This window comes from Anomaloglossus baeobatrachus, chromosome 7 (assembly GCF_048569485.1).
Source record: "Anomaloglossus baeobatrachus isolate aAnoBae1 chromosome 7, aAnoBae1.hap1, whole genome shotgun sequence".
NCBI classification, from domain to species: domain Eukaryota; kingdom Metazoa; phylum Chordata; class Amphibia; order Anura; family Aromobatidae; genus Anomaloglossus; species Anomaloglossus baeobatrachus.
In genome coordinates, this window is record NC_134359.1 from 131,516,492 (window position 1) to 131,537,245 (window position 20,754).

Genomic DNA, 20,754 nt, shown 5'->3' on the forward strand with positions numbered 1-20,754 from the left:
AGCGCTTTATATCAGATGACAGATTACCGGGTGCTCTGCAGAGCCAAGCTCTGAATACAGCTATGATCAGCTGCTAGGAAATCAAAGGCCAGCAGCAGATCACTAGAGAAGCTGTATACAGAGCACATCCTTGCACAGCGCCCGGGAATCTGTACTCTAATATAAAGCACTGTCAGCAGTGGCCCCTGCACCGACAGTGATCAGCAAGGTGGTTGCGTCCGCAAGAAGCAGGACACTGAGGGAACTAGGACAGGTGAGAAGGATTTGTGTTTGTTTTTTTGTGTGTGTGAAGACTGGGACACTAGGGGGCAATTCTACAAGATGGAACATTGCTACAAGAAGAGGAGCCCGAGGGGACATTACTCCAGGATGGGCACAAGGATGGGCACAATACTCTAAGATGGGTAAATTACTATAAGATGGGCACATTACTACAGTATATTATGGGGAGATTACTATATTATGGGGACAATACTATAAGATGGGGACATTACTATATTATGGGCACAAGGATGGGGCACAATACTATTAGATGGGGACATTACTATATTATGGGCAAAAGGATGGGGCACAATACTATAGGATGGGCACATTACTATATTATGGGGACAGGGATGAGCACATTACTATATTATGGGCACAAGGATGGGGCACATTACTATAAGATGGGCACCTTACTATATTATGGGGACAGTGATGGGCACATTAGTACATTATTATATGTATTATATGAGAGAAGCAGCATCACTGCTCTGTATTTCCAGTGATTGGATATACAGAGCAGTGATATCTCATCTGTGACAGCACAATCACCTCACATCCAGACATGAGATGTGACATGTCACACACATTGAGAAAGGAGTCAGTCCCGAAACATGTCTGTGTTTGGACGTGAATGAGATTGCATTGGTAAATTGTCTCCGGTTTTACGTTTTCTAATTTTGTACTCCTGTGGGATGTTTTTTAACAAGAAAAAATAAAGTCTTAGATGTTTTAGAATCTACATTGCTGGATTTTTTTCTGCCTTTTCAAGTGTACCTCCTGGTCTACTCCTCAGGATCCGTGCGGAGAGATTCTTTCTGGCTGAGGTGAGCTGATCAAATTTGGAATTTTTACGTAATAGACTTGTATGGGTGCAAGTGAAAACAAATAGGATTCTACCAGCAGCATGCTGCGATTGTTTTCTCAGTCCGATTAGGGCTGAGAAAAAAAATCGCTTATTGGAGCGACCCCATAGAGCAGAGGTTCCCAACTCCAGTCCTCAAGGCACACCAACAGTGCATGTTTTCAGGATTTCTTTAGCATTGCATGGGTGTTGGATTCAGCACCTTTGCAGGTGATTAAATTATCACCTGTGCAATACTAAGGAAATCCTGAAAACATGCACTGTTGGTGTGCCTTGAGGACTGGAGTTGGGAACCTCTGCCATAGAGGACTGCCACTCTCTCCGTTTTACTCGCCACGTGTCGTAGGCCTAAAAGACAATTGCTGAAGTAACTATAGAACTTCAAATGAACTGAAAATATATTAGTTATACTATTATGCAAGTTTCCAGTCTTAAAAAAACCTTTCCCTTAACCCAATAGTTAAGTGGGTACTTAACATTCTAATTAATACCAATCCATTAAAGACAACAGAGGAAATCAAGGCATCTATTTAGCCTTTTGGAAGCAATGTTATATGCCTCAGACATTGCACAAATGTCCTGCGTCCCTTTGAAAAGTATTGATTTATATTTTGAGTATGAAAAAGTATATCAAAACCAAGTCATAGATGACTCTGTGAACGTAACACACAATGCCGGAGGCTTTCCCAGCTTCTTCTATTCACTTCAGCTGTTCTCCTTCCGCTGTATTATGTGGCTTTGACATGGGATTTTTTTCACTATTTTAGCAGTTGATGGAACATTTTAGTTTTGGGACAGTTTCATGTATAGAAGAACCTAAAGGATATCTTGAAACTCTTGGGACCTCTTGGAAATTACTTTAAACTCTGCTTATTGTTTGAAAAAGTATCTAAGTCCATTTAATAAAGTCAACATTATTGTTTCTCACTGTGTTGTAGGTTGCTTTTTAAGGTTGTGTGCTTACAATTTGGGTTTATAGCTTTTTGGACGCAGTGTGATTTTGCTGCGTCCAAAACGCTGCATTGTATAGTGGAAACAGTGATTGAGATGTCTAGAAATCCCATGCCCATTGTGCTTGTTTTTCCCGCAGCGTATACTGGGATGCAGTGCGGCTTCCCGAGATCAGCATGTCAATTTATTTCTGTGGTGCCGGGATTGTTCTCCGCAGGGAGAGCAGAGAGAAGGAGACTGCAGCGGCCCAAACCCTTATTGTGGGCACAGGCAGCTGAGGTCCCCTGCAGAGAACACCCACAGGAGAAGATATGCTGCGTCCAAGAGCAGCGTGTCCAAATCGTGGGCACGTAGCCTAAATCTCTCACAAGTCTTTTTGTGCCCACACCTTCTTGTGCAGATATTCCTACTTCTTATTCATTGCCCTAGACAGCCATTCACATTACAAAACAGTAATAAGAATGCCAATGGTGAGAATTGCATCTATTTTCATAAATCTTAAAAAGAGCTTATGACATGCTTGACCTTTCACAATAATTGCTAAAAATAATGCTATGAGGGAGAAACAGCGCAATGGGTTTTATCCGACAAATAAGGAAAAAGAAGATAATCATATATACTCATCTCGGTGGATGAAATGGGGCATGTAAAGGACCATTGCTTCAGATCCACAGGCTCAAAAAGCAGATGAGTAGGAAAGGACGATCAGTGGTTCTGCGCTGCCGGTAAAAGATGATGCTGTCCGTTATTCCAAAAAATGTGCTTTATTAATTTCAACGTATTTCAAAGCTGCCTCACACCTTCATCAGGAAAAGTGGTGTTATTCTTTTTTCCTGATGGAGAAGTGAGGCAAATTGTAAACCACATTTTTTTTTCAATAATGCACAGTATAATTTTTGATCGGTAGTGCAGAACAATCAATATTTGTCCTTCTTTCCTATTAATTACCAAAAGGTACTAACATAATCTTGTTTCAAGTCTTTACCTGTAATTCTGGAGAGTAGAAGGGGTTAACGCCGCGCTGTCGCTTAATCAAGCATATTATTATCTGCTGAACGGATCTCAATCTTTGTGTTCTTTTCTAGTGCATTAAGAGCCATTTTTTCTTTCTTATTAGGGTTATGGTTTTTCTTTTTCATAGTCAGGGTGGATTAATTTGAAGTCATCTAACACCATGTCACAGAAAGTATTAATCAAGCATATTATTATCTTTGTTGTCCCAAATTAAAAGATCATCTATATACCTTTTATGTAGAATAAAATTATTTTAAAAAAATGAATTTTGAATAAAAACAAGTTCAAAAATGCCCATAAAAAGGTTCAAATTATCTCTCCAGGAATGGAAACAAACTCTAGCACAGCGCCACCTATTGGAGGTAGCGATCCTAAAAGTCAAATGTGGATTTTTAACAATCCTTTGCATATGACTTAGGATATATATGCCAGATCAGAATCCCAATTTCCCAAAAGGTTAGCATATGTAGGTGCTATTGAAATTGTCACGTTGGGCTGCGGCAGCCGCCTATTATTTGTGTGCTTTTTGTGTTGGTTGTGACTTTCACAACCACACTAGGTGAGTGTACAGTAACATACTTTTATTTTAATATCTGGTAAGACACTATTTTGCACGCTCTTTCTCTTAGTTTTACTTTAAGTCTTTACCTGTAACAGTATATTTTAAGGAAAATATACATTAATTCAATACATCAAAAGTTTTTTTTATTACCATAACTATACTAATTAAATAGATATTTTAGACTATTTTACTTGATTGTGATACTAAATGCCTTTCATAGTAATGAAGAGTATTAGCCATTTTTGGGGGATAAGTCGCACAGTCTTCATATTCTCAACTGACAAAGCTTCTCCATGTGTTGGAAGAAGGTTTTGGCTACTGTAGGGTCTCAGGATAATTCTTTGATCTTGATTTACTCTTTAGACTTTTCCCTAATACTTTTATCACTTTGATATTTCTTAGTTGTTTCTAATCCTAATGCTGCCAATAAATATGTCAATAACAGCATATTATTATTCCTGATTAGAATGACCTTATTTTTCCCTTCTACATCCTAAGTAGCCACTTCCAGCCAAAGTTATTATTATGTCCAAGTCATTCTGCAATGGCTTTCTGTTCTGACCTCATATGTCTGGAAATATAGATACTGGGTTACCAAGGTCTTGAACAAGGTCAGTGATAAAAATGATTATTTGTAGTATTGTTCTGCTGCCTATTTAGCAGCAAGTCTTTGACAGCTCCACTTTTCCTACATAATCACGCTGTCATGTACAGTGTGTGAAATGTTATGGAAAAGTTCTAAAAATAGACATTAAGTATTTGTTGAAGATTTTGTTTGTATTGAAGTTCATAGATATTTAGTGTTTGTGTTGCTTTCTTTCTCAATTACGTTTCTAGCTCCTCTGGTGAAATCCTTTCAAATATACAGTACTTCACTAAAATCACAAAGTTTGCCTGAATGATAATTAATATAGTGTAGACCAGGGGTCTCAAACTCGGCTGGGTGTATGGGCCACACAGAGGAAAAAAAATAATTTGGCGGGCCGCATTCTTTGCAGGACAAAGTGACATTTTTATTGGTACCATATATTTTTTTTTTTACACACCTTTGGATCACTGATTTTGAACATTTTTCACTTGTTTATTATATTATAACAAATGGGGACATTCTTTGTTGAAATATAAAAAAAAAATTTGATGGTAAAAAAAAATGTCATGCCTTATTTTGAGTTGTTTTTTTTTCTTTCTACATTATATCCCTTTCTTGTAACTAATAGTGTTACAATTAGCACTATATATAAATTTTGGCCAACATCTTTTAGTAATGTTCCCCATCTTGTTGTAATGTGCCCATCCTTGTCCCCTTGTAGTATTCTGCCCCATCCTACAGTAATGTGCTCATCCTTGTCCCCATCCTATAGTAATGTGCCCCATCTTTGTCCTCATCTTATCGTAATGTGCCCATCCTGTAGTAATGTGTTAATCCTTGTCCCCATCTTATAGTAATGTTCCCCATCCTTGTCCCCTTGTAGCACTATCCTGTAGTACTGTCCCCATCATATAGTTGTCCCATTCTATAGTAATGTCCCCATCCTGTAGTAATGTCCCCATCCAATCGTAATGTGCCTATCCTTGTCCCCATCCTATAGTAATGTCCCTATCCTATAGTAATGTCCCCAGCATTATCCCTATCCTATAGGATGTTTCCCATCCTTGTCCCCTTGTAGTAATGTCCCTATCCTGTAGTACTAGGCCCATCCTAGTCCCCATCCTGTAGTAATGTCCCCATCCTATAGTAGTGTGCCTACCTTGTCCCCATCCGGTAGTAATGTCCCCATCCTAGTCCCCATCCCATAGTAGTGTGCCCACCTTGTCCCCATCCTATAGTAATGTGCCCATCCTAGTCCCCATCCTATATTAATGTGCCAACCTTGTCCCCATCCTGTAGTAATGTCCCCATCCCATAGTAATGTGCCCACCTTGTCCCCAACCTATAGTAATGTCCCCAGCCTTGTCTCCATTCTATAGTAATGTCCCCATCCTATAGTAATGTCCTCATCGTATAGTAATGTCCCCATCCTATAGTAATGTGGCGGCGGCTGAAAGGGGTCAGTGGCTATAACTTACCGATCACTCTCCTCAGCTTCCACAGACGCTGGAGTGAAGCTGAGGGGAGCGGTCTCCGGCCCAGTTCCACAGTGATTGGTGAGATCGGTCACAAGGCCGGTCTCTCCAATCAGAGCTGGGGGCGGGTGAAACAGAGGTCACCCAGCTCCAGCCAATGATCAGTGCTATAGCTGCACTGATCATGGCTGGATTTCAATGTTTCAGCAATTTTCAATGTCTGAAACATTACAGTGGCTGTGATTGGCTGAGTGGCGTTCGTCAGCCAATCACAGCCTCCATAAGTCCGGGGAGGAGACACCACCCCTCCAGAGGTCCCCTTCTCCCAGAATCTAAGGTATTTGTAAAGTGATCGCAGCCACCAGGGCCGCGATTTCGCCATGACACACTGGGTACGTCATGTGTCCTTAAGTAGCAGGGAGCCATGACATACCCAGTACGTCATGGGTCGCTAAGGGGTTAATGTGTTGTCCTTCACATGCACAAAAAAACAAAACACCATTCTTCTCACCTGTCCCACATTCCCTCGATTGCCTCATCTCTGCTTCTTGCTGTCTGCAGGCCTGTGCCCCCGTTGACTATCGCGGCCGGTGCAGGGGCTGCGCCCCTGTCAGCGATTTATGTCAGATGATTGTTTTGCCGATGCTGCATGCACAGAGTCAAGCTCTCTGTGCTCAACGTTTCCAATGCAGCCGTAGCCGTCTGCCAATCAGAGGTAAGCAGCTGAGGTGAGGCAGTTTCCATTGGAGGAATAGTCGTGCACAGAGCGCTTCACTCTGAGCGCGCACCACCGCCAAAACAATCATCTGACATAAAGCACAGACAGTGGCTGCGGCCCTGCACCTGCCGCGATAGTCAACAGGGGCACGGGCCTGGGGGCCGCACGAAGGAGCCTGAGGTCTGCATGCGACCAGACGTTTTTAGATTTTAAAGTTCACTTTTTGAAAAATGAAATAAGATCTTGAAAAATTAAGCTAATCAGAATATGTTAGTTCATGGATTATGGCCCTGATCCATCAAGACTAACAATTTCCTCTCCGGTCTTGATGGTGGGGTGTTGTGCATGCCTCATAATGATTCTGAAGTATCTGAAGAATGACATGCGCCTCCGTGTGCCTCAACACAAACCTTACTTCAGTCTTTAACTGGAGAAAAATTGTTGGCATACAAAACACCACAGCTTGTGATTAGACGAACTGTGGCGTCAAGTCCCTGTCCCATCCAAGCTCTGCATATTTTGGCATTGCGTGGAAACTCCAAAACTCACAATATTTGTGTGCAACCTCAAGTTATAACAAAATTTTGCCCCTTTTCAAAGCAATTTATGCCAGAATTGTGACGAAATTTCTTTGATGAATTGGTGCAGAATGATTGTCTAACTGGCAGGGTATGCAATGTTCAACTACATGACTTATACTTTGAAATACTTGTTCTGATGCATCAGGGGTCAGGAACAATTTTGGCTGAGATAGCCATGAACGCCACATATTTTAAAATGTAATTTTGTGAGAGCCATACACACCAGAGGGGAGCGGCTCACAAGGTCCCAGGAGGCAGGGTAGGCGATGCTGTGGGCACAGAGGAGGGGGTGTCACGGTTCAAGAGGGTCAGTGTGCGGAGGGTCGGTGATACTGCTGCGGGCGTCATTGATCTGCCGGTGTGTGATCTCCCGCAGTTAACAAAATCGACTTCAAGCAAATGGCTGCTGCATATGCGCAGATCAATGAGATGCACTTCAAGAAAATGGCCGCGGAGTCATATCTGCGCATGTGACACCTCCGCGGTCATTTTCTTGAAGTCGATCTCGTCAACTGCGGGAGATTCAAAGCAGCCCGCAGTCCACCACGACACCCCACGAGCCCGCAGTATCGCCGACCCTGCACCACCACTGCTGCCCCGGTAAGCCATGTGCGGTTTGTAAGACAAACCCTCATTTTTTTCCCCAGTGCATCTTACAATCTGGAAGTTTTGTCTGCGCGCCAGATGCGGCAATCAAAAGATCCACATCTGGCTCGCAAGCCTTAAGGCCCTGTCACACACAGAGATAAATCTTTGGCAGATCTGTGGTTGCAGTGAAATCATGGACATATTGTTCCATTTGTACACAGCCACAAACCTGGCACTGATTGTCCACAATTTCACTGCAGCCACAGATTTATCTCTGTGTGTGACAGGGCCTTTAGGTTCCCAACCCCTGTGATACATATTTATTTACAGAAATATCTGAGTTTTAGGGACTTAGGCATGCTATAAATGTTCTCACATGTGTCTTCGTCATATAAGAAGGTCAGATTGCCGTCATAAGTCACTTCGGCATCAATAGTGATCGCAGTGTTAGTGATATCTCCTAATGTGTTATGTGATATGAAAGGTGTTCATGGGAGCGTGATTAAGAATTACTGTTCACAGCTAAATTTAATATAGTTTGCATTTGTCTCATCCCAAGTTTTCATCTTGTTAAACAGATTGTAAATTCTTCGCTGTACATTTGATGGGTAAACACAAAACCAGACAAAAACAAAAAAAATAACCAAATCTTAATAACGCGTTACAGAAAAAAAAAAAGCTATTCATAAATGATTTTTCCATGCTTCAGTGATTGATCAGACATTAGGAAATCTTTTCATGCAAGTCCAATGTACTGATCACTGGCCATGTATTATAAGAAGTGGTAATACGGGATCTGCTTCAGACCATCCTAAAGAACATATCAAAGATAGACTTGGAGAAGATAGTAAAAGGTCAGCTGTCAGGTTTGTAATCGTGACTCCTGGTTGATTTGTCTACTTTTGGGCTGATAAAAGGATGTCTATAGATATTACAATTGAAAAAAAGAGCTTCATGTTTGCTGAATAAGTCCCAATTCATCAGTTTACTATGTACCATTATGGTCATTTTAGACAAGCCAGTACAGGTTGTTAAATGACCACCGCACTGCGATATACAGGCTGATCAGTTATTGTTTACTGACCTGTTTACACAGGTAAAAGTACATCCTATGGCACAGAACAATCATTCATACTATTGTCCTGTACCCTTAAAATATGTAATCATCAGTTTTCATCCTATGGGCCCAATTCATCAAAGGTATTACAACAGAATTCTGGCATAAAATACTTTGAAAAGTCACAAAATGTGTGCGCAGCGCATAGTTGCCCCAATATTTTGTGACTTTTGACATTTTCATGCCACTTTTGGCCAATTCTGCCAAAGTGGGGCAGGACGGGTACACAAGAGGGCGTGGTGATGTCCACTTGGCAAACTCATAATTACCTACGGTGCACCACAGACCTTACTCAAGTACCAGACTGAAATAACATTTGTGGTGAGGCGCATGCAGGCAGATACCACTCTTCAATCACGCCTGAATCAGGCGCTTTTGACTCCAATATGCCCCCTCATCAACACTTGCATAAACAACACCATTCTTGATTAATCGGGGCCTACAAGTTTTAAGCCAGATGTAATAGCAGATTCTAGTGTGCTATTGAGTCTGGCATAAAATCCATACACCTCTGGTAAAGTGGGCAGAATACACAATTGCTCAGTTGAGGAGCTCCATCTGACTCCCATTTTTCTAGGGCTTTAGACTCTTGATGGAGACAGCAAATGTTTCTGGACTGACATGCAGTGTGAAACTAGCTTTACACTTTATATGGCTTTAGTAACTATCATATAACCTAAGCGATAAGCTTTTGAAACTTGCAAACCTTAGCAAAAGGCTGAGAAATATACCTACAAACAGCGCATGGATACACGATAGGGATTGTTACTTGGAACAGCCCCAGAAACTGACCCTAAGGACAAACGACAAACTGGCTCTAGTAAAATTCTGATATTGGAGACTTTGATCCTGGGCTGACAAATGTCAACAAGAATAAGCCTTGCATGATTTATACAGTTAAATGATAAGAAGTATAACTGGAAGATTTACAATTTAATGTTTACATTTTTTATGCCATCATAAAAATAAATGTATCTCGCTAATATATAATATAGTTGCAGATGTCAATGACATAAAGGGACAAGGAGAAATGTTAATTTTAGGAAGCATGACTAACATTTTTGTTGAACTCTATATAGCCTCTTATGAGACAAAGACTGAATGCAGTAAAATATTTTTTTTCTCTCTCCAAAAGCTCCACACCGCAATGAGACTGCAGGAGGCACGGCTGGCACATTGGCAGATGAAGAACAGGCATCGCAGCATAACAGCAGCAGTAGGGAAAGCACTAATCACAACCAGAGCAAGGAAATGCACAAAGAAATCACACTGCCTTCAAGACTGGTCTATTACCTTAACAAGGAGTCTGAGAGTCCATACCACATATTGGATACAAAGACAAGGGACCAGCAGAAGCATAACAAGGTACTACTTTATGTGCCAGGGGGAGAAGACAGATTCATAGATGAAGAGCATTTGGAGTGTATAGTATCCCATTAATCCCATACTTTTAATAGAGGACATACCATGTCTTTGGAGATCACATTGGAAAGGATCACACCATGTTTGTTTAATTTTTATATTATATCAGTATGTATTTACCATATGTTTTGATATAGAGTTACTAATTAGTCAGGTCAAGTTAGAGAATTTACACACCAATTAATTGGGTAACAGTACCCTAAAGCTGTGGAACTTAAAGAACATTTTACCCTAAAAAAAGGAAAAATGTCATTGATGATTATTAAAATGAGTTGACCTATTCATCTTTACTTAATCTGTTTCTGGCCAGCCTAAATGACATTCAACATGGCTCATGTACAGAGCCTCCCAGACCAGTTAATGACCAACCTTCCTGGTATGATAGTAATAAATACCTGCTTTTGCATCCTCCACACAATTTTTGTTAGAGAGGTACAGTTGAAAAAATCAAGTGACCTATTTGGAATCATCAGGATTTCAGCATTGGTTACTATTAGAACAATGCCAACTTGTTATTAAGCTATAATTAAAGTGAACCTGTCTGGTCCAATATGCACCCAGAGCCACGAGCAGTTCTGGGTGTATAGTTGCAATCCCTGCCTAACAGTCCCTTCATACACTAGCATAGATAAACAGATCTTTAGAAAAAGATTTTCTAAAGATTGTTTATTATTTGCTAATGAGGCCAGGGACTAGTCGCAAGGTAATTACTTCCCTTGGCTAGTCGGCCTATATGTTAGCACGCCCCTGTGGGCGTACTAACATGCTAATGAATGCACAGTGATGGCGGCCGGCAAAGCATGGATGCGTACTGCTTATGATCCAGAGTCTGGGACTTCCAATCATGCGTACTAAACTGATGCTCGGTGTAAGCTTCCCGGCTTTAGTGAGGTATAGTGTGCATGATCGGAAGTGCTGGGACACCCGATCATGCGCACTGCGCATCCATCCTTTGCTGGCCACCATCAAGAGTGAGGTATGTGCGGCATTCTGCGCTTTCATTAGCATGTTAGTACACCCACAGGGGTGTGCTAGGATGCTGTGTGGGCCAACTAGCTAAGGGAACGAATGCCCTTGCGACTAGTCGCTGGCCTCACTAGCATATAATAGACGATCTTTAGAAAAACATTTTCTAAAGATCTGTTTATTTATGCTAGTGTATACAGGGACTGTTAAGGCCGCTTTACACGCTACGATTTATCTGCCGATCTCATTAGCGATGTGACACACCCAGAACATAGTTACGATTTGCCGAGATCGCTCATAGGTCGTTTATTAGCGGTCACACGTAACGATCGCATAAGTGACGCAAAATCGTTCAGCGATATATTGTTTGACCAAAGCGGTCGTTTTGATGTTGTTAGTCATTTGCAGGGTGTCAAACGTACCAATATGTCTACTGCGATCCAAACGACGAACAATATTTTGAAAATGAACGACGTGTCAACGATCAACGATTTTCAACCTATTTGCGATCGTTCAGAGTTGCACGTAGGTGTCACACACAACGACGTCGCTAACGATGCCGGATGTGTGAAACCGTGACCCGGCCAACATATCGTCAGATAAATCGTAGCGTGTAACGTCCCCTTTAGGCAGGAATCACTAATATGCAACCAGAACTGCTCGTGGTTCTGGTTGCATATTGCACCTGACAGGTTCCCTTTAACACTAGAAGTCCCAGAGAGGGGTCATTTAACATTTCTACCTTTGGAACCAAGAGACAGGTCGAATGACCTGAAGGATTTTAGCTAACTTCCTATAATCACCGTCTTTTGTTCTGTAATTAAGGCCATTACTGTCGCACCACAGAAGGTTGTTGTTTTCCATTGAGTTTAGTCATTTAGTTTCTAGTTAGTTCTATTCAGTTTATTGTATGTCATTTGACCCTCTTTCGGGACTTCAAGGGGGAGCTCGAAATTTCTGGGACTTCTAGTGTTAAGATTAATACAACCTAACTAAACAAATAACACACAAAGACCCTGATTCATCAAAGTCTTTACACCAGAAAACTGGTGTAAGACACTTCAAAAAGTCACAAAATTTTTTGCAAAGCGGAGTTGTGCAAAAATGTTGCGTTTTTGACATATTTACACCAGTTTTGGGTGTTGCTGACAAAATGTGCAGAGCTGGAAAGGAGCTGGGATAGGCATGGCTTATTTCCGCCTGGCATAAACCATAAACATAATTATTGCCAGCTTTTCATACAAAAAATATGTTGCTCACGACACACACCACTTAGAAGACGTGTCAACTTCATAAAGTGGTGTGAACGTCTTAGTGCACATCTTATTCCTGCACATCCCCCAAAAGACTGGCGTACGACAAATCAATGCTAATGAATCAGGGCCAAAAAGGTGTACCTTCTATGTCCTTTATTGGATACATTGCGTAAAAATCCCAAAGCAGGGAGAAAAACTAAGTGAACCTCTGTGTTTATTACTTTTTCAAGAGCTTACTGGCAACAGGTGTTTCAATTAATCAGATGAGGTTTGATGTCTGTTTTGCAGTTGCTTTGCTTATTAAATGAAGCCACACAAGGCCTGGCTACTGACAAATCTGTTCTTCTTAAAGCGGTGGTTCACCCCTTTTCATTAATGGCCTCATCGATATTATGTTGAGAAACAAGGTTTCTGTTTCTCTCAAATACCTTGTGCTGCCAATAATACCTGTGAATAGCTCTTTTGTGGTCTGTTCACCCCCTTCGCATGACTCCTGGGCTCTATGACCTTATGACCTCTGATGTTCGGTGATGTCACGTCAACTGAGGCAGGCCGCAGTCTTCCTGAGTGACTGGGCTGTGAGGGTGGTGTATCACTGCTCGTCACAGCCCAGCATCTCCCTGCTCCCTCCTTCACTGCCGAAAGCTGCAAGCAGGAGTGACTCTGGGCTGTGATGAGCAGTGAAACGTCGCCCACAGCCTAGTGACTGACGGTAACTGGGGCCGGCCGCGGTGATGTCTTGTCAACAGGAAGTTCAAGTGACATCACTGGACATCAGAGGTCACGGAGCCTGGGGGTCACACGAAGGGGGTGAGCGGACCGCAATAGCGCCGCTCACAGGCACTATTGGCAACATAAGGTATTTCAGAGAAACCTTGTTTCTCACATAATATCGATGTGGCCAGTAATGAAAAGGGGTGAACCACCTCTGTCAGATTGGTTAGTGTGAACTATGTCTTGAGGCAGACAGCTTTCACAGTACCTCAGTGTCACGTCCCCACAGGAGTCCGCTTCTGCGACTTCTGCTCCGATCACCAGACGACGCCATGTTCCCACCATGGATACTGCTGGTGATGGGAGAGGAGTCGTGCCCGAGGTTCTGCAGAGCACAGGCTCCGCTCAACCACTAGGCTGGGTTTCCCTGGAACCTGCAGTCCCACTGGCTGACTGTAGGTGGCGTGTGTCTCCCGGCTGAAGTGGCCAACATTCACCTGCAGCCTATGGGAAGACACCACACCCTTCTTATTCCCCCTCCTGTCACATGACAACTGCCAGTGATAGTTCTGTTCTCCTGGCTCATGTGCTGTTTGTATTGTGATTCCTGTGCGCTGACCTTGCTGTTGTTTGACTACCCTCCTGCCTGTCGTTTTTGTACCTTGCTGCCAGTTCGGGATTTGACCCCTGCTTTGTCTCCTCACTACGCCCTGGCCTGCCGATTCTGTTCCTGTTTTGCATCTCCTGGATTTTGACCCTGCCTGACGACCACGGACTACACTCTACCACAGGTAGCGATCTCTGAGGCTCTGTGTAATTCCAAATCCCTGTAAAGGGGTTAAAGGGTTGCAGAGTTCTTGGGGTCCTGCTTTGTGAGTGGCTTTTCTCTAGATTCCCCTTACAGCCAGTCTGAGTCTGTGGCTCCTATCAGGCATTACACTCAGAAGGACCATTATTGAGATGCAAAAGGTTACAAAAGTCTTTCTAAATACCTGTACATCAATCTATCCATTAGATAATGGAGTGGGTGTCCTGTGAAAATCTCTTCAAAATCACAATATGCAATCCTGAAAGAGGTGAGAAAAGGTAACAGCAAAATAGGTAGAAAATTCAAAAAGCTGCATTTCCACTAATAAAAAACACTGAACAAGAATGTTTTCACAGACTCAACTATTAGTTAGGACATATGCAGGGGCACAAAGATTAGATGGTGGTGTTAATAATGGCACCTTCACTTTAAAGTCCTCCCATACACAATAGCTAGCTGTCAGCCAAACTACCATCATTATCAGCCAAAAGTCCCGGATAATAGCAGCGTTTGGCTCGGCCGACCTCTCCTACGAGAGAGCTCAGATCCGACTCTTTCGGGAGCACCTTATTTACCGGAGAACAAAAGGACTGGTCTTAGGATGTATGACATATCAGACCCCTCTCTCCTCCAGCGTCATCTGTATCATCAGTATGCCGATATTGGTGGGTTTGGCAGACAGTAGACTAATATGTTTAGGGGTCTTAGATGTAGCCATACACCTTAGATAGCTGCAAGCCATCTCTCTCGAGCTGCCCCCTTATATGTTATCACACATGGTGAGAGGGGAGTCAGCCAAGTAAGGCAGCTCATCCCCAGCAATTACAAAAAGATTGGGCATTTAACTTCAGAATGCTATATCCCTCTTTGCCATGAAATCATCTGTTGGGGACCCAATGCAAATTAGTTGGTTGGCTGATCCCACATAAATTCGTGGATTTGGGGGTATCTTATGTGTTTGGGGAGTCTTAATAATTAATTCAACAACCTGAAAATACCTTTGTCCTAGCCTATGATTTAGACCTGTTTCTACATCCATGTATAGTGCTAATAGTATTGGCTGTAACCAGATGTTTTACATTCTGTAGTCATGAATGATAGATCACTGTTGGATATATTGACATACTTGATGGCATGTGTTTGTGATATGTCCATTCTGGTGATTAGAAGATATTATGAGATGGACATTGGTTATTCTTCCAGCATGACTGGGCTTTTGGTATGATGAGGGTCATAGAGTGAAAGCAAGAGCTCCACACCACTGGTGTCGGATGCAACATGGTTCTCAATACTGCTACACAGGCATTATTTTCCCAGTTTTCTTCTTGCATCTATCTGCAAAGAAAATATTTTAGTCTTTTTATGATTAGCAAATGCCTCCTGGCGTGTAACTTTCTGCTAAATGTACCAACAGTGTCTGAGAGATGTAGGGTAGAACAGTAATGTTTGGAATTATGTAGGATTTACTGTTTCACAAAGGCATGTCCACCTACGCACGGAAATTTGCAGAGTAGTACATGGTGAATTCAAATACATAGCTACCCGAAATATAACAGGCTGCCCCTGCTGCTTTTCTGATTGCTCTATGGTGACTTTTCTGGGTTCTGGAGAATTACAGTGTTCCAACCTGAAATCACTCTGTTCTGTAAATGCCAAGTCCTCGCAGTACAGCTTCGAGCTTTCAGAGTAAAGATGTCTTCATGAGCATCTCTGAGTGCTAAGCTTTCAGGCGCTTTAAGTTTCTCTTCATTTTGTAAGTAGATTGAATGTCAGAATTTTCCCGCTTCTTTGTATTGCATTACAAGCATGATTAGCAATTCTAGCATGTTCACATGGGCTTATATGCCACAGACTCATGTTACATGAATATTTCTTAATGTAACAGGTGTCAGGGCTGGGCACTGGCACTGCTTCTCCTCATATGACACTATGTGTTTATTGCCTATTCCAATTTGGCATCCATTCTTTTATCTGTAAATGGCAGTCATTCTCTATTTATAAGTTGGCGTGTCTTTTATTTGTTTAATTTTAATTCACCATATGGCCATGATGTATTAAGGATTATGTATTCGTATATTCAGCACATCCATATTTATTTCGTGTTCTCAGACTAAAATTAAAAACTGCCTTATCATACAAATCTATATATGTACACATATGTATATATGTGTGTATCTATATATAAATGTAGATTTTTTTTTTTTATCTCCATAATTCCAAGACTTTTTCTTCTTGGTGTTGCAATTTCATTTCTTTGGAATCTATATAGAAATATATAAATATATTATATAAAGTGTGCAGCATAAATAAGTACACTCCCTTTGAAAAGTAGGATTTGAATCAATATTTCACTGAAAACAAGGCCAGTGTCCAAAATGTCAACAATACTTAGCTTCATAAAATTTTTTATTAACCCATAACATGAAAGTAAGGCACTATATATGGTATATATAAGCACATCATCATCGAAATGGCAACACCAAGAAGGAAAAGCGGTGTAGTAATGAAAATCAGAGGATGGGTTGATATGTTAATAATATGCAATTGATGAAAATAAAAAAACAATATTTTCAAAACCTCTCTATATATTCAGTATCAAGTATGAGTGCCACCTGCAGAAATCCTTGCAACTTGCATACCGTATTTTTCGGACTATAAGACGTACCGGACCATAAGACGCACCCTGGTTTTAGAGGAGGAAAATAGGAAAATAAAATTTTTAAGCAAAAAATGTGGTCATGATACACTGTTTGGGGTTCCCCCAATTTTGATAACCAGCCAAGATAAAGTCTCACAGCTGGAGGCTGGTATTCTCAGGCTGGGGAGACTCACGTTATTGGGAGCCCCCCAAGCCTAAAAATTTCAGCCAGCAGCCGCCCAGAATTGCCGCATCCATTAGATGCGACAGTCCTGGGACTTTTCCCAGCTCATCCCGATTGCCCTGATGCGGTGGCAATCGGGGTAATAAGGAGTTAATGGCAGCAGCCCATAGCTGCCACTAAGTCCTAGCTTAGTGATGGCAGGCGTCTATGAGACACCCCCTCATCACTAAGCTGTAAGTGAAAGTAATAAACACAAACACATAAAAATCCTTTATTTGAAATAAAAGACAAAAAAACACCCTCTTTCACCACTTTATTAACCCTTAAAACACCCAGGTCCGATGTAATCCACACGATGTCCCACGACGCATCCAGCTCTGCTACATCTGACAATCACAGAGAGCAGCCATAGAACATGACCGCTCTCTGTGAGGGCCAGGCCGCAAGTGAAGTGGGCTGCTGGGATCAACGGTGACTCTAGCTGTCACCGCACATCACCTGACTGAAGTCACCACGGATCTCGCGCTCACCTAGCCGCGGCCAGATTTGCGGTAACAGCTGGAGGACTCTCCCTGTATACTCACCTCTCCTCACTCCAAGCAGCATTGCTCGCTTCCTGTCTGTGTGCCAACTGACCTGTGTGGAGCCGTGTGTACAGCGATGATGTCATCGCTGTGCTCACCGGTCTCTACACAGATCAGCTGGCCGGCAGACAGGAGGCAGGAGGACACTGCGATACTGCAGGGGAACAGTGAGTATACTGTACTTATTCACAGCCCCCACGCTAATGATGGTACACGGGGGACAGTGAATACAGCCGCACATGATCACTCCAGGCTGTAGTTGCCTGGGGTGATCACGCTGGCCGACTCTTTAGTATGCACTCATCCCACGCCCATCATCCTGCCCACCTGTCAGCTCCGGCTTCAGCGCTGAGAGATGATGGGTGGGAGGATGGGCGTGCATATCAAATGAGCGGACCCACGTGGTCAGGGTATCGCTGCTACAGCCTGCTCTGGCCTCTGATGACCCGCTCCACCACCACCGCACCTGCCTTCACCCACTCCACCACCACCGCACCACAGCCATCGGACTATAAGACGTACCCCCCACTTTCCCCCAAAACTTGGGGGGGGGGGGAAGTGCGCCTTATAGTCCGAAAAATACGGTACCTTGGCATGTCGTCATTCTGATTATTAATGGTTGTCTGGGGAATATTCTGCTATGCAGAGCGTGCTTGGTCACCCAAATCATCAAGATTCACTGCTGGCAGCTCACTTGCAATTGCCGACTAATGACATCCCAGAAGTGCTCAATGCGTGACAAGTCCGGAGATGCTGCAAGCCATGGTAGTATGTTTTGGCACAGTAGTAAGAGCAACCTGTGGCCTGTAGTTGTGTTGAGAAACAGCTCCTAGGACACTAAGGAGAAATGGATGGGTCACTGGTTCCACCACTAAATAAATGAATACCAAGCTGGGAGATACCTGTCAGTCATGAGGAGTGGGCAGGATCAGCCTCGCAAAGTGGCTCGGACAGTTTGACTCAGCTGGCTGCTTCCTTTTAGTGGTGAACCTGCAGCATGGCATTTGTGTCTGCCTCCAGCTCCTCTCTCCCCCTATCCTCTTCATAGCATGTTATGAGTGGCAATTGCCCTCTCCTATCTCCTTTATGGGAACATCTGTCTTCACTAATTACAGATTTTATCCATAAAAGTGGAAGTGAAAGATTAGTTCAGGAGGAAAAAGAAGCAGATTTCTCTGATAAGATATATTACAAAGTTCCTATATTCATGTGTACTATCAATTTATGAAATAAAAGTTAAAACAATGGTTGCTCTCTATGTTTTATATCATTTTCACAGGCTTAAGAAGGAATGTGATAGTAAAAGTGATGTTGGCATAATACTAAACTAATTCTCTTTATTACTATGGATTACTCTCTGAAAAAAGGCAGGTTACTTGCATACATTTCAATAAGGTTAATCTGCACATGATCCACTGGTTAAAGGGGTTATCTACTACTTGAACAGGCCCATCTCATTCCCCATGTTTGGCCCGAAATAAATAAAAATGCTTATACTTACCTCCTGGTCCAGCAGTGTTGACACTTGCGTTCCCGGAGCTCACATGAGGTTGTGATGTCACTCAAGCTCCACACCCAATCACCTCCAGCTTCCCTCTACCCGCCTTCACATAAATAATTAATCAACAGCACTGAGTGGCCAGCCACACTTCTCACTTTTTGTTGACTGGATAATTGTATATAGGCTGTATCTTTTAGGCTGTATTCACACATCATGGTCTTACTTTTCATTAACCCCTTTACCTCCGAGGCTGTTTTCACCTTCATGACCAGATCAATTTTTTAAACTCTGACTAGTGTCACTTTATGATGTAATGACGCTTCAATGAATCCCAGTGATTCGGAGATTGTTTTTTCGTGACATATTGTACTTCATGATAATGGTAAATTTAGTATTATTTTATTTGCCTTTACTTATACTAAAGTTCAAAAGTTATGGGTCCCTTACATATTTCCTTATTTTTGAAATAAAATTACATTTTTTTTCAATGAAGGTAACATTACATTAAACAGAAATACACTCTATACATTGTTAATGTGGTAAATGACTATTCTAGCTACAAACGTCTGTTTTTTAATGAAATATCTATATAGGTGTATAGAGGCCCATTTCCAACAACACTCCAGTGTTCTAATGGTACATTGTGTTTGCTAACTGTGTTAAAAGGCCAAAGGATGTTTAAAAATCCCTTGAAAACCCTTGTGCAAGTATATTAGCATAGGTGAAAACAGTTTTGCTGCTTAGAGAAGCTATAAAACTGACCTTCCTTTGAACTAGTTGAGAAACTGGAGCATTAGGCTATGTGAGCACACTGCGTTTTTTTGACGCTGCGTTTTTGTGCATTTTTTAGCGCTAAAAACACACGGAAACGCAGCGTCTTTAAAAACGCATGAAAAAAATGCATGCGTTTTTACCGCATTTTGGTGCGTTTTTGGCTCGGTTTAGCTGCGTTTTTTCTCACTGCGTTTTTCTGCGTTTTTTTTTATCAGTGAACATTGCCATTAAAGATTGTTGAAAAAAGAAAAAAAAAAAGGTCTGATGTCATTTCCTTCTTCCATATGTTCTTCATTCTCCACTAGTGTATGCAGGAGAGCAGACAGCTGCAGAACTACAAGGCTCAGCATGCTCCATCCAGGACTGTATGCTGGAGGGAGAGGCAGGGGGAGCAGAACTACAAGGCTCAGCATACTCCATCCACTAGTGTATGCAGAAGAGCAGACAGCTGCAGAACTACAAGGCTCAGCATCCTCCATCCAGGACTGTATGCTGGAGGGAGAGTCAGGGGGAGCAGACCTACAAGGCTCAGCATACTCCATCCACTAGTGTATGCAGGAGAGCAGACAGCTGCAGACCTACAAGGTTCAGCATACTCCATCCACTAGTGGATGCAGGAGAGCAGACAGCAGCTGCAGAACTACAAGGCTCAGCAAGCTGCATCCAATAGTGTATGCAGGAGAGCAGACAGCAGCTGCAGAACTACAAGGCTCAGCATCCTCCATCCAATAGTGTATGCAGGAGAGCAGACAGCAGCTGTCGAACTACAAGGCTCAGCATCCTCCTTCCAGGACTGTATGCAGGATTTCTTTGCCCCCCTAAACAAAAAAAATGACATGGGCTTCGCCATATTTTTGTATGCTAGCCGGGTACAGCAGGCAGGTACGGGCTGCCCCTAACCCCCAGCTGCCTATTTGTACCTGGCTGGGAACCAAAAATATAGGGAAGCCCTTTTTTTTTTAATTATTTCATGAATTTCATGAAATAATTAAAAAAAAAAGTTATGTGAGCTTTGCCTAATTTTTGTGTCCAGCCAGGTACAACTAGGCAGCTGGGGATTGGAATCCACAATGCAGGGTGCCCATGCTTTCTGGGTACCCCCGCTGCGAATTGAAGTCCACAGCCACCCCAGAAAATGGCGCTTTTATAGAAGCGCCATCTTCTGGCGCTGTATCAAACACTTCCA

The 20,754-nt window shown here is 42.4% G+C and overlaps 1 protein-coding gene across 3 annotated transcripts in view; it reads left to right on the forward strand.

Moving 5' to 3' along the window:
- The window catches only part of ADAM23 (ADAM metallopeptidase domain 23), a 414,934-nt gene that overhangs the window by 11,146 nt on the left and 383,034 nt on the right, over nt 1-20,754 (forward strand). For all 3 annotated transcript variants that reach the window (XM_075317711.1, XM_075317712.1, XM_075317713.1), the window contains exon 2: nt 9,857-10,086. In XM_075317711.1, coding sequence (XP_075173826.1) covers nt 9,857-10,086 — 230 coding nt within the window. The remainder of the gene's footprint in view (nt 1-9,856; nt 10,087-20,754) is intronic.